This window comes from Protopterus annectens, chromosome 6.part1, assembly GCF_019279795.1.
Source record: "Protopterus annectens isolate FY-2018-M chromosome 6.part1, PAN1.0, whole genome shotgun sequence".
Taxonomy (NCBI): Eukaryota; Metazoa; Chordata; order Ceratodontiformes; family Protopteridae; genus Protopterus; species Protopterus annectens.
Genome location: NC_056738.1, coordinates 425,720,983 through 425,735,980, shown reverse-complemented (window position 1 = coordinate 425,735,980; position 14,998 = coordinate 425,720,983). Strand labels below are relative to the sequence as shown.

Here is a 14,998-nt window from a genome sequence, read left to right as displayed (position 1 = left end):
TATCTCCCAGTTTTCTTTCCTAATCACAGCAACAAGGCAGAATACAAGCTCCACCAATTGGATGTGCACAGACAATTGCATTTTTACCTCCATAGAACTAAGGAACTAAGAAAATCAGACCAGTTATTTCTTTCTTATGCTTTCAACAAACAAGGCCTTCCAGTTTCTAAGGTGACCTTATCCAGATGGTTATCTGATACTATTGCCTTTATTTATCAGTTACGAAATAAAGAGCTACCAGCTAAACCAAAAGGTCATTCTACTAGAGCATTAGCCACCTCTGTAGCCTTTCAGTCTAGGTTGCCCATAGACTCAATCTGTGCAGCTGCCACTTGGGCAAACCCCCACACTTTTATCTCTCATTACAAGGTGGATATGGCCTCCCTGAGCAGAGCTTCCTTTGGTTCTACTGTTCTGAAGAGTCTGTTCCAATGAGCCACCCAGGATTTTAGGTGCTAGGGACACTGTCCCAAACAGCAAGAATGAAGGTGAGATGGACAACTTAACATAAAGAAGTTATGTACCTACCATAATGTTCCATGTTAGTTGTCTTCATCTCGCCTTCCTTCTTGCGTCCCTCCCTCCTTCCCCCTTCCTAGAGGATTGAGAGGAGTTCCTTTTTGTTTTCACTGGCTGAGTATCTTTTATTACTTCACATACCAGGTAATTTATGACTCTTTCCTTGTTTAGGTGTATTGGATAACCAGTTTTTAGGTAACTGGTTACTCTACTTATGTCTAGTGTGTACTATCACAAATGAGATCTGGATAGCTGATGCTGGGAATTCTGGGATAAGGGGTAGCCTTGAGCCAGTAAACAGCTCTCGAGCTATAGAAGATGGCTGAGTCTGAGCCGAGGATCGGCTCTGAACCCAAACAGCAAGAAGGACGGCGAGATGAAAACAACCAACATGGAACGTTATGGTAGGTACATACCTTCTTTTTTCTGAATGTACAGCAATCACAGAAGCTGCTGTGCAGCTTACAAACCATTCCAAACCACCTCTCTAAACCAGAGGCCAACACTGTGAAACACAATATACCCCATTTCAACCACGGAGAAACAGAACAACACCACAACACACCAACAAAAGACACATAGCCAGAATTAAATAAAAACAAAAAAAGAAACAGCAAACATTCAAAAAGGAAAGGGAAACAGCAGCAGCAACGTCAACTCCATATAACAAAACAACTCCATATATTTCCAACAGCAACTTTTGAGCCCACCACATTCCCAGACATTACCAACAGTAACCCCATAACACAAAATCAGTCCGGACATCATCTTTATCCACATATCATGTTTTATATTAGCCCCAGACACTACCAACAACAAAATTTATGTTAAATATAGCTCCGGACGCCAATAAGAGAAAGCTTATGCAAAAAATAACTTTATATATACACTAAAATCATGTCTATAGAAACTTCTGAAGACAATATAAACTGTCTCTGTCAATACAATACTAAACTAAATATAAGCACCAAATCATTGAGACATGTTATTAAAGAAGATATTTATCCAAACAAAGTTGCAACCTATAGATATAACTGTACTTCAATACAAATGGCAACAAACAGAGTACAATAATAACTCAATTTAAACAGTTACCCAAAATAAGAAGCAACTAAATATTTGTATAATAAGCATAAAAAAAGTAAAGACTATCATTAAAAAGTATGGCACTTACGTATTATCGCAACCAGATTTTCGCGGTTGCGAATTTAGTCCCATGTCTGAGACAGCAGGTCTATTAAACTGGAAAAGGGAGTGTAAGTAAGTAAGTTAAATTGTGGCACACATGGTTTTGAGGCAGGGAGAGGACTAACTGCCAAAGTTTGGAGTCCTGACTGGCATGTCTCACTTTGCCAGTGAACTACATACTCCTGCATGCAGCGCATGGTAGATCCTGCCTTCCTGATTACAAGCGCAATATAGGCTAAGTTAATCGGGAATATACCATCCTTATGTTCATCGCCAGTACTCAGATTTTATTTTCGTCATCTGAAAGATTTTGACCGGCTATCTCTATGTTTTTGTCCCCCGTAGCAAACGTGCAGGTTGTAAGATTTTACTTTTCCTGAAACAGTCTTTCGCGCTTGTGCATTTTCACATGAAAATTTCACACTCCCTGCTTTCTGTGATGTGTGTGTTTAATAATAACTGAATCACGTCTGTAGGTATTACCTTTCTCCCCCTTTTTAAATGGTGTGTGAACTGTCAGTTGCTTTTTACCCCTTTTGGGTTGCTAGTTCTGGGGAAGGGAATATATGCTGCAGACTCGGCTCTGCTCTGTTGCGTGCACACATAACAGGACTTGGAAAAGCACTAAGACTGACATGATGTCGGGAAACGGCATAGGTTCAAACAAGCAGTCATTTTTGTAGTACTACACTACTCCTACCTCAACAGAGTGTTTTTTTTTTTTACAGATAACATTCCCTGTGTGATTCTGCATACATTTCTGGTTACAGTCACACATCGGGAAGCAAGCCGTATTATCGCAAAAATCTGGTTGCGATAATACGTAAATACCAAAATTATAATAAAGAGTGGTTAAATCTTACCTGTTGTTCTGGTTATCAATTTCCCTGACCTTATGGGTCATTAGTATATTTAGAACAAGCAAACTGGATTTCCATTGTGAATAGAAGCAAATAAGAGCAGTTTTTTTTTTTTATTTTCTTAGCTTCTTCTTATGCTCATGGGTTTTCCAAGTTTCATTTTCAGCTGATCTCTTCAAGTTAGCATTAGCCCAATCCATTTCTTCTATTTTGTCCAAAAGTTTGTTAGATTTAACAAAAATAAGAGCACTGTCCAGATCTTCAAATAATTTAGATATATCCTGGTAAAATATTTTAAGCCTTGCAGGAAACAAAAGGTGAGATTTTATTTGATTTTTTTTAAGTTCTCTTATCAAAGGTAGGAAAACTTTTCTTTTTGCGATTACCACAGGAGATTAGTCATTATCAAAACAAACTAAATTATCTTTTATTTTAATTGTAGATTTTGCCCATGCTGTCTTTAAGACAATTTCCTTATCATATGAGGAAAGGAATTTTACAATCACAGATCTTGCAGAATTCCTTTTTTTATTTTTTGATGAAACCAAAGATCTGTGTGCTCTTTCAATACCATATGAAACAGCCTCAGGCAATTCTAGTATTTCAGGTATCCATGTCGACAGGAACTTTTCCATACTATCTCCTCCTATTTTTTCTGGCAAGCCAAAGATTCTAATATTATTACGATGTGACCTGTTTTCTAGATCATCTATTTTAGACAAAAGGTGAGCATTTTGCTTTAAAAGGAATTCAGTATTATGCTTACCTTCCTGGAGCCTAGAATCAATATTATTTAGGGCTGTTTCCATACCTGAAATCTGTTCTTTCTTTTATTTTAAACCTTCATGTATAATGTTCATTTGTTTAGTACAGCTCTCCTTAAAACTATCCAATTTCAGGTCCATTTTATCTATTTTACTAGTTAGTTCTTGAATGTTAAGTAACAAAGATTGTAATTCCTTTTGGAAAGTTGTATCCTGGTGAGAAGATTTGTTGAAGCTCATCTTGTTAACTAGAGTAGTTCAGGAGATCTCTGATGTTTTTTGACAGGAAAAAATAAAATAATCAAAAATATTTTTTTATACTATCCTTGTATAAAGTATAAAGTATCATTTTATAAAAAGAATCCAGATTTCTGATAGATATAATTTAAAAATCCTGTCAGAGAAAATTGGAATAGACAGAGCTGAGGAGAAGTGCTGTTACTCTGAATGCATCTTGGCCACGCCCTCCCTGGTGTGTATATTTTGAATGCAGTGGCAGAAGGGATTTAATTTCCTGGTGGTTGGAATATTGTTTTCCAGTGTTAAGTTTTCAGTCTTTAACCCTGTTTTAATATTTAACTGAAATGTTTGTTTTCGGACCCTTTCACTATGAGTTCTTCTGTGACTTCATTTGCACAAACACTGGTCTAAAAAATATCATTGCTAAAGCTAGTGGTTCAAACTCATTTAGATTTATATTTTTGTCATGCTATCATGTGTTGAATTTCTGTGAAATGTGTTTTTGAGCTACCCTTTCTATGAGTGCTTTTGTGGCATGTCCAGCTAATGCCCTGGTCTAGAAAATATTCAGTGGTAAAAGCAGGGTTCAAACCCATTTAGGTTTATTTTTGCTGCCTTGCTAACATGTTCTGTTCTCCTGAAATGTGTTTTCAGTCAACTTTTCTATCAGTGCTTCAACAGCATATCTTGCTAATAGTGGGGTCTAGAGATTATCAGTGGTAAGCCAGGGGTTCAGTTCCATTTCTGTGTGTTTTTTTTTACTATCGTGTTCAGTTCCTCTGATAGTAAACATTCCTGTCATTAATCTGCAAATTATGCAGGTGGATTCGGTACTATTTAACTTAATTTATTCCTGGATTCATCTGCCATTGTTGAGATAGGAAGGTGGGAGATATGGGTTCCTATCCCACATTCATCCTTCTCATTCTGTTTTTTTCCACCTTGTGTTGCACCCACTGCTTACTTCCCCTTTTCATTTCTATCTCTTATACTCCATTTACCTCTGATATGATCAAAAATAGACATACCATACACATGTTCTGAATGGTCATATAATTCAAAATCATCTTTTTATGGTTATACTTTGCAAAACAGATGGCAGAGAGCAATGCAAATGGCCATCTATGACTGCAGAGAAATTACACTCAACGTCCTATGGCAAATGTAAAATCTTTTGTGCGGGCTTATCAGTGATGCAAGCAAACTGTGCCTTGCTGCACCTACCAATCTGACATAAAGAGGAGCTACTGCCATTATTTGATCTTATGATGGCTCAGTATATATCTGTCAATCCACTAGCTGGGGTTTCAAATCCCATGGGTGTTGTATGTCATTTTATAACTGTTCATTTTCCTTCATCTGTGTGTTATGACTTATTTTACTCTTACTGTTACTGTGTTTACCTTTCTAATGCACTGTTATAGAAGCATTTTGTGAAAGTCATGGGTTCCATTCCCTGATATATGTGTTTTATCATCCCTTTCACTCTGACTGATGCAGTGTCTCACCTTGTTAATAAACTTTGGATATACCAGCATGTGGACTGAACTGATGGCTAAACTCCCCTCAGGGTATCATATATTCCTTTTGCAGTGATGGTGAGAGTAAAGTATAGGTCCAGTGCTAGCACTCTGATGTTGTCCGGATTGGTGCAGGTTGGTACGTCATGTTACATTATTGTATACCACCTCTCCTATTTAGGTTTCACATTCTTAAATATTCATGTATTGTCATACCCCCTTATCTGCTCTGATTTACTGGTAATTTTGTTCCACAACTCCTTTTGCATTTTTTTGGACTATTCTCTCCATCTTTGTGGATTCTGTTGCTGCTGCATAACCTCTACACCACCCTCAACAAACTTTCCCTTTCATTGCATTTTTTCTCTTTCTAGATGTATTTGCTGCCATAGATTACATAAACATTCAGTATCTGTGCGCACAAACTCTCATCAACTACTAGGGGTGCTTGGGCACAGTTGCTGCTTACTATAACTACTCATCCTTCAGTGTGGCTGTGAGGTGGTTTACCACAATCTAGTCACAAATCTTTACTGCAGCCTCAATGAAAATCTCTTTGTCTCTCTCTCTCTCTCTCTCAAACATACACACAGGCTTGGTTACATGCATAGGTAATAAGCGTGAGGGCTTGTCATGCATGTGGTGTGAGCATGGATGCAGCATTTATAAATCTTGGAGAATGATCACAAAGTCTTCTAAAAAACAATTGATCTGATGTTGTTAATCTTCATTCATTCCTTACTGATGGGTTCGGAACCAGTCCTCTGGTCCGACTCGGCCGCTGTACCAAGCTTGTGTCAGCCAAAAAACTCTCATGCTAAGGTTACCCATAGTGCCTCTCTCCCCATTACCCCCGATCTCATTTGCCACGTACTGGTCAGGACGTGTCAAGCCTTTCACTCTCAGCTAAGTGTTTTTTGCTTGTTGATAAAACTTTGTAATGTTGTTGAACCTTTGTAATTTGTAGATAAATACCTCTCTCTATCCCTTATCTGGTAGAGTGCCTCATTTTTCCTCCCCTTCACCATTTTTCTGGTATTCCTCCCTACCATTGTTGGTAGCTTCTGCCGTTTACCCTCTGTGGTATTCTCGGGATACCATTGTTGGTACCCTTTTTCTTCCCTTTCTTTCTGTCTCTCTCTCTCTTTATATATTTAAAAAAAAAAGTGTGTGTTTGGTTGCTATATTGTTATATTTTTGTAGGTTTTGTTGTTGATATTGTGGTATTTGCAGGTGTAGTGGCCTTAACTTTTTGTGGTTATGGCGGACAAGAAAGGGACCACTGGGTTTAAAGCTTGTAACCAGTGTGCCCATAAAATGCTGAATTCGGACGCACATTCCTCTTGTGTATATTGCTTAAATGTGCCTCATCTGACTGTTCAACCACCATGTAATATTTGTGTGGGTTTTAGTACCCATACACTGAATGAGAGACGCAATAAACTTATTCTTAAAGGACTACTCAAATCTCCTTTCTCGGAGGCTCTTCCTGCATCAGAGGGTTCTCCCCCTCCCACAAAAGATCACAAGAAGAGGAGCCATTTGGTTCTCACTTCTTCTAAAGATCTGGAATCTAAGTCTTTAGAGCCTAGACCTAAATTGCCTTCAGTTCCCACGGCTCCAGGGCTCAAATCCCCCTTCTTCGGTGCTGACGTTGGAACCGATTCTGACTACTAAATTGCTTCCAACTTCATCAGCATCAGGACTTGAGTCCTCTACTTTGATCCTAAAACACCAGGATGCAGGAATCACGAACCAGATGCTGAGTAAAAGATTTTTTAATAAAAACAGCTCCACTAGTTTAACATAGAAAAGTAACAAACACTCCAAGCATATAACGTCAAGCGCTTTCACCCGGGCTCTCCCAGGCTTTATCAAGACATTTTTACTTTGGGTGATGGGTCTTTTTATATTACCCTTATTCAACCCAAATATTTTAATTAACAATCAATTAAACTAGATTGCTTCATATCCATTTTTTAAAGGAATATCAATCCTTTACTTCTCATTTACACATTAGTTACATTGTAATATATTAAATTCCCTAATACTTTATTAGTGTCTTAACCAAATATTATTCACATTACATTAAAATTATTAAACATGTGCAAAACACTTGTTGCTTAAAACTTTAAATAAAAACTTCATGTATATGCTGTACAGCCACTTGCAACCAAACCTAGTTGTTTTAACTACCAAGTGGCTTCCACCATACTTTGAAACTTTTTAAAAACTTGTATAACAAGTGTTTATTTGACAACATGTAGTACATTCTTATTACACAGTCTTTGTCAGCTAAAGGATTGGCACCTACCTATTGTTTCTATGTCTGCATCTGACTCTGTTTACTATTCTAACTCTTAAAAAAACTTTCTTTTGGCGTCTCTCACCTTATATGCTACTATTATTGTCCTAATATCTCTTGTAATCCTGTTGGCACCCCGTGTTATTTGCTCTCAAACTGTCCTTGCCTTAATGCATGACTAACTATTCTATTTATTGCTCTATGATCCTTCTCTTTTTTTATTTTTTTATTTTTTTATTTTATTTTATTCTACAATTTTGCCCTTCTCATTTTCAATAAACTGCTGATGCTAATGGCTCCATTAAGGCCAGGAAACTTTGCTGCTTCTAGTCTCACTTGCCAAAGCAGCTCTTTGTATTCCAAAGATGTTTCCCAATCCCCCCCTCTAGGGCTGACATGAACCTGCTCAAGTACCATGAATTTTAAACTCATGCTTGCACATGTTAGTGAATGTTTGAAGAATGCATTAGTGTCCTTTTTCCTACTAATTTCATAGAGGTGTTCATACACTCTTTTGGCTAATGTCCTCTCTGTTTTTCCAACATAGAAACATTGGCACTGCTGACATAACCCTAAATATACTACCCCTTTAGCTTTGCAGTTAAAATATCCTGGGGATCTTAAGTATCTTCTCCTTGAATTCAAATACAAACCATTTTTATCTATCATATTTGGGCACTGTTTACAAGTGTTGCATCTAAATGTCCCATTCTTACTGTTTCTTCCCTCTTTCTTCTTTCCATGGTTTGTCTCTAATAATTCTTTTAAGTTTTTATTTCTCCTTCTAACTGCTTGGGGTTTGTCGCCTAATGTCCTCCTAAGTTCTTCATTTGTAGTTATAATTGGCCAATATTTGTTAATAATCCTTTCTACTGACCAACTTTCATTACAATTGGTGTGCACAAACAAACACCCTTGCTTTTTCATTTCATCCTCCTTTTTACTGTTGTTGTCCCTTCGCTCTTCTCCTAGTAAGGGGTAGTATTTTCCTTTTCTTTGACTTTTGATCTCAGTTGTTATTTCATCTATTAATTTTGTAGGATACCCTTTCTCTTCGAACAACATCTTCAAAAATAAGCATTCTTCATTAAATAACACCTCTTCGCTACACATTCTTGCCGCCCTAATAATCTGTCCTTTGATGACTCCCTTTTTTTGAAATAGGGGGTGACTGCTGTTAAAATGGAGAAACATGTTTGAGTAACTCCTTTTTCTGTGTATGCAAGACATAAAGCAACCTTTCTCTGTATTTTTACGTAGGTCTACATCTAGGTATTGTAATCTATCAGTGCAAATATTACAAGTGAATTTTAAAAATTCTGTACTGCCATTGATATATTCAATAAATTGCTCCAACTTTTCCATACTACCCTTCCATAGAATACATATATCGTCCAGGTAGCGTTGGTAATGTGTAAGATGCTCAGCCCACTGTGTGCTAAATATAAATTCAGATTCCCAGTAACTCAGGACAATGTTGGCATATGCGGAGGCACAAGGGGTCCCCATTGCCACCCCTTTCTTTTGCCGAAATAATTCCCCACAGAAATACACAAAATTGTTTTTCAAGATAACTTCCATAAATTCTACTACCAATGCAATCATTTTACCTCCCAAATTCGAATGTTTTGCCAGCATTTCATTAAACCATGTCAAACCAGTCTCGTGTGGTATGCTTGGGAATAACTCAACCACATCCACTGTTACCATGTAGTTGGTTTCCTGATACAATTCCTTCTTTATACTCCTTAGAAACTCCCATGAATCTTTGCATAAACCTTTTAGGGATGTAGTGAGTTTCTTTAATATTGCATCTATGAACTTCCCAAGTGGTTCGGTAATCCCTTTTGCCCCTGCTACAATCGGTCTAAATGTCAATGGCTGTAGCCCTTTATGTACTTTCGGGATACCGAACACAATGGGGGTGACTGGTTTAGGCACTAGAAGGTAGTTACTACTTTGATGCCAACTACTGAACTAAAGTCTGATAAGACTATATCAGTACCGATTACCACGGTACTGACCATGACTACCCCTGTTCAGATTCTCCATTTGACCCAAACAATAGAGTTTCCAATTCCTGTCACTTCCCCCTCCGTACTGCATTTTCTACAGGTCCATCAACCTCGGTGTCAAAGGGAGAGCCCATACCTCGGACCAAATAGCCCCCATTGATGGCTCCACTCTCAGGACAGCTGTATAGTCCCTTCTTTGAATGTCCAGACTCCCCATTGGGGATATCCACCAGATCTTCCATGAGCCTATCAGAACTAGATGTGGTTAGACTTGTGGATCAACTCTTGATGGCTAGGGGGTTGTCTTCTTTTAGTAAACCCTCTATACCATTTGGAACAGAGGAGTTCTCTCTACAGACTCCATCTTATTCTCCTCCTTCGACCTCTGTGGGTCCAAAGCTCTCTGCTCCGATGCCTTTCCTGGTTCCAGCTGTCATGGTTCCAATGGCATTCTCATCTGTGGCACCAATGATCACCCTATGGATGTTGACTCCTTCGGAGCCGAGACATCCTCGGGGTTGTGTCTGCCCCATCGGTACCAAGGATCCTAGCCCGACACCAATTTTTGTGACTGCACTGTATGCTACGGTGACCACAGGTTCCTCCCCTGGTGGCAGGTCTGTCAGAGCAGGATGTGACCCCGGTTCTGAGGTTGTCCCTCTCAGTTCCATGATCCCATCCCTCTTCAGATAGGCCTGCTTTTCAGGTGATGGAAATGGCGCTGGCCTCTGCAGGCACTCAGTTGGCTCCACAGACAACAGAGCACCATATGTACATTCCTCCAAGACCTCAGTTGACCCAGTTTGCCACTCCAGGACACTGGGTATGGGAGCCGTAAGATATCCTTGAACAGGGCACCCTTTCTCCCGAGTCCTCTTCAGAAGCCCCCACCAAGGAGGTTCTGAGGAAGAGAACATGTAAGAGGAAGCACGTAGACTCCCCTGAAGAGTCTCTCATGGAAGACACAAACTATGATGAAGGGGAAGGGTCCCCAAAATTTCCTGAAGGTGTCTCCTTCAGAGACATCCTTGAAATTTTGAAAGAGCGACGAGATTGGAAGCCCACAAACCCATCCCCTGAAGAGTTTGTGTTCTTGCAGGCCTTCCATGCCTGGTCCTCTATCACCTGGGTGACCCTGCCTGCAGACGAGCTCGTCGAGCTCATTGTGCAGAGTGCCTAGAAAAAACCCGACTCCATAGAGCTTATCCCACGGAGAACGGATAAATTCTTATGTCACCCCGAAGATGGCCCTCATTGGTCTAAAGGATTGCCTGTAGATGCTATGCTGGTGGCAATGGCATGTTGGACAGACTAGAGAAGCGGACGTTTACCTCTTCGGCCTTTACCATTTGGTTGTTGAATTATCTGGCACATTTCACTAGGCTTCAGAGAGATCTCATCATGGAGCTGTCTGGAACACTAGCAGGAGCTGTATCTGATGAGGTCCAGGATAAGGTGGCCTCACAGCTCGCAACCCCAGAGTCCATCTCTAACACGTCCATGAGGTTGGTCTCCTATGCAACTGAAGGAGTGGCTGGATTGGCGGGTGCAGGCGTTGTCATGAGATGTCACGCCTGGATGCTCATCTGTGACTTTGGGGACGCTTTCAAGGCTTCTGTGCTTGATTCTCCAGTTGAACCTTCTTCCTTTTCAGATCCAAAGTGAAAGACAAGCTAACCAGGCATGAGCAGGATGGTAAGACCTTGTCTGCCGTAGGTATACATTTTTCAAATCCCCAACAGTACTTCTCGAGGAATCAGAGGAATGGGAAAATGTGGCACAAGAAGTCCCAGCGTCCTTTCCATGACACATCTGATGAGTATACCCCATGGGGCAGAGGGGGTAACTTTTCTGGAAGATGCCCCTTTCAGGGCAGGGGGGTCTGCGCAATCAGAGATCCAGAGATTCTTTCTCTGGCTAGCCCTACCAGTGCTCACATCCCTTTCAGTCTTCACCCCAAATCTCCAAAACATATTCCCGATGTTTCACCCGGTCAAAGGGAATCTGCAGCTTAAGAGGTTCTAAAGCTGCTTCCAAATAGTCCCACCAGACCAGATAGGATCCGAGTCCCACCAGACCAGATAGGATCCGAGTTCTACTCAAGGTTATTTTTAGTGCCAAAAAAGACAGGGGACTGGAGATCCATTTTGGACCTCAGTATCTTAAACAAGTTTGTCAAGCAGATAAAGTTACGGACGGTCATGGTTCAGTCTATCCTTCCTTTCATGGAAAAAGATGATTGGATGTGCTCTATAGATCTTCCGGATGCATATTACCACATAAAGATGGACAAGCGATCCAGAAGATTCCTCCACTTCTGACTGGGAGCCAATCACTACCAGTTTTATGCACTGCCCTTTGGTCTCTCTACAGCCCCCCAGAGTGTTCACCAAATGCATGTCAGTGGTAGCAGCTGACTTCAGACTGCAGGCAGTACGGGTGTTTCCATATTTGGACGATTGGCTCCTCACTGCTCCCCACCAAGCATCTACTGATTTTGGCATGGCAGTACACTCTACTACAGGCACAGCATTTAGGGATTTCTATAAATATGGAGAAGAGTCAACTGACACCAGCCCAGTCCTTGGAATTCATAGGAGCAACTCTGAACACACTATCTTGCATGGTCTCCCTACCTCATCACAGACTGGAAAGACTTGTTTCTCAGATCCGAGTGATACTTCCCCGAGACAAGGTGCCCACTCGGCCAGTCCTTCAAATCTTGGGGTCAATGGCTTCAACAGTAAGAATTGTCCCGTTAGCAAGACTACATATGAGAATACTTTCGTGGCTTCTTTTAACACAATGGTTAATGTCAACTCATCCATTATCCTTCCAAATTCGTTTAACAAATCTATGCAAGAAGAACTTACTTTGATGGATGCAGCCAGACATATCTCTATGGAGTCGACCATTTTCGCCCCTGCAGTCCAAGGTCACAGCAACCATGGATGCTTCCCTGACCAGGTTTGGGGGGGGGGGTATTTTCAGGGACAGATGGTCCAGAGCACTTAGTCATCAGTAGAGGCCAATTTGCATATCAATGTCCTGGAACTAAGGGCGATGCTTCTAGCATTGGAAGGATTCCACCATGCCCTCCCATCAGGGACTGTTGCTATTTAGACAGACAACATGTCAACAAACAAGGGGGAACCAAATCCTATCCTCTGTGTTGGGAAGCCATGAGAATTTGGCAATGGGTGTTTGCATCCAACCACTTTCTAATAGCGCACATTCCCGAGGATTCCAACATAATTGCAGACAAATTGAGCAGGTGTATTCTCCTACCTCACGAGTGGTCCTTCAATCCTTCAGTGGCATCAATGATATTCGATTGCTGGGGCCAGCTTTGCTGCGACTTGTTTGCCTTGCCCATAAATCACAAGTACAGAAGCTATTTTGCCCTAATCACCCCTCAGGGGGAATCCCTGTGGGATGCGCTCACACACGATTGGCCACACGACTGCTGTACGCCTTTCCCCCATACCATTGATCTTGCATTTCTTGAAGAAAGCAATTCGGTTGTGAAGCAAAGTAATCTTCATTCTTCCTTATTGGCCTCTACAAGTTTGGTTTCTCTTCCTATGGCCTCATCTAGTATGCAAACCATGGATTCCAGATCCAACTCCAGAATTACTGTTACACCCTCAAGGGCTACTCTACTTGAACCTTTCCAGCCTCAAACTGATGGCTTGGTTTCTCCATTTCCAATAATTGCCAGGCAGAAGAATCTTTCCTCACCTGTCCACGACATTCTTCTGGCTTCTCATAAGCCTTCCACCAGAAAATTGTACCATGACAAATGGAATAGATTTAGTTTATGGGCTTGTGACAACAACATAGGTCCTGGTTCAGCCTCAGTCCCTGATGTACTCCATTATCTCTCTGGCCTATTACAATCCGGAGTAGCACCTTCTACGATTTGGGTTCACCTGGCTGCTATTTGCAATTTTCACCAAACCTCAACAAACTTTCCCTTTCATTTCATTTTTCTCTTTCTAGATGTATTTGCTGCCATAGTATAAACATTCACTATCTGTGTGCACAAACTCTCATCAACTACTAGGGGTGCCTGTGCACAGTCTGTGCTTACTGTAACTGCTCATCCTTCAGTGTGGCTGTGAGGTGGTTTACCACAATCTAGCCACAAATCTGTACTGCGGCCTCAATGAAAATCTCCTTGTCTGTCTCTCTCTCTCTCTCTCACACACCCACACCCACACCCACATACTGGCCTGATTACATGCATAGGTAATAAGCCTAAGGACTTGTCATGCATGCAGTGTAAGCAAGCTGCAATCATGGATGCAGCATTTATAAATCTTGGAGAATGATTACAAAGTCTTCTAAAAAACATTGATTTTCATGTATTTATTTATTTGGATCCATTGACCCATTTTCAGCAAAGAGAAGATAATAGTATAGTAGAATATTGCAGTACAGTATACAGCAGTGCAGTAATGTAACAATACAGTAGACTTGTGCATAGTTCTGTGTTTTCTAAGTAGGCATATTACTATCAGATAACTGCATTTAACACCTGATTTAAGCTGGTTTTATTTGACTTGACAGCTGCATGTGAATGCCTGTATGGAATGCTTGACAAGATTATATCTGAATTTTTGAAAAGTGGGTTGGTCTGACCTATCCAGTGAACGATAAACTATTTGCATTAGTGTTTTAATGTTAATAAGTAGTGGTGAGGATAGTGCCTGCACTGATTGAATTTCCTGCTGTTTTAGGAGGAAGTGAGCTATTTGTCAGAAAAGGAAAAAAAACAGGAGTGAACTCAAATGCTCTCTGTGCACCTAGGCAAAATATGAACTGTGAAAGATTAACTAGTATTTGTTGGAGAGCAAGGAGGAAGCTGGTTGAGAAGCAGAAACTAGTTGAATATTCAAATGTGTATCAGTGGCATCCTGGCATCTACATTCCATTGTATACACAGTACCAGCCAAGCCCATAAGTAATGAAGTGTTCATCTTTTTACTTTGTTTAGAACATTGAGCTCCTACAGCTCCATGGTACAGCTGCATTCAAAGAGTTCATTGAAAAAAGGGGCTACAGAAGACCTAGTGTAAGTAGACATTTTCTACAGATTAATCTTTGGATGAGAGCCACTATTTTTTGTGAATGAAACCGTTCCTTTTTAGCATACAAGAATGATATGAATCAATGCTGTATTTCATTTTGGTGTCATAACAGATCACTCCTTTTGCTTGGTAGACAATATGGCTGATATACTGACAATGACAGAAAATATTGCTATAGTGCTGATTCCATGCTAAACTGTCAGTATATAGAAACATAAATGTTCAAAATTAAAAATATATGGAAGTTGAAAACATGTTAATTTAAATCCTAGCTACACAATTGTTCCAACTGAAAACTTAGAGATGTCTCCAAAAACTGGCAATTTCACTGTTTGTCTGCTTCAGTTTATCTTTTTATATTGGGAAGTTAAAGGAAAAATGTATTTCCTGCATGTAATTCATTGCATCTGTGCATACATTCAAGCATTCAAGTGTGTGTGTGTGTGTGTGTGTGTGTGTGTGTGTGTGTGTGTGTGTGTGTGTGTGTGTATGGA

At 40.3% G+C, this 14,998-nt stretch overlaps 1 protein-coding gene across 1 annotated transcript in view; it reads left to right on the top strand.

Moving 5' to 3' along the window:
• LOC122805309 (protein FAM47E-like) overlaps positions 1–14,548 on the top strand; it is a 1,023,003-nt gene extending 1,008,455 nt beyond the window's left edge. The window contains exon 6 of the mRNA XM_044075397.1: positions 14,411–14,548. Coding sequence (XP_043931332.1) covers positions 14,411–14,548 — 138 coding nt within the window. The remainder of the gene's footprint in view (positions 1–14,410) is intronic.
• The last annotated feature ends 450 nt before the right edge of the window (positions 14,549–14,998 follow it).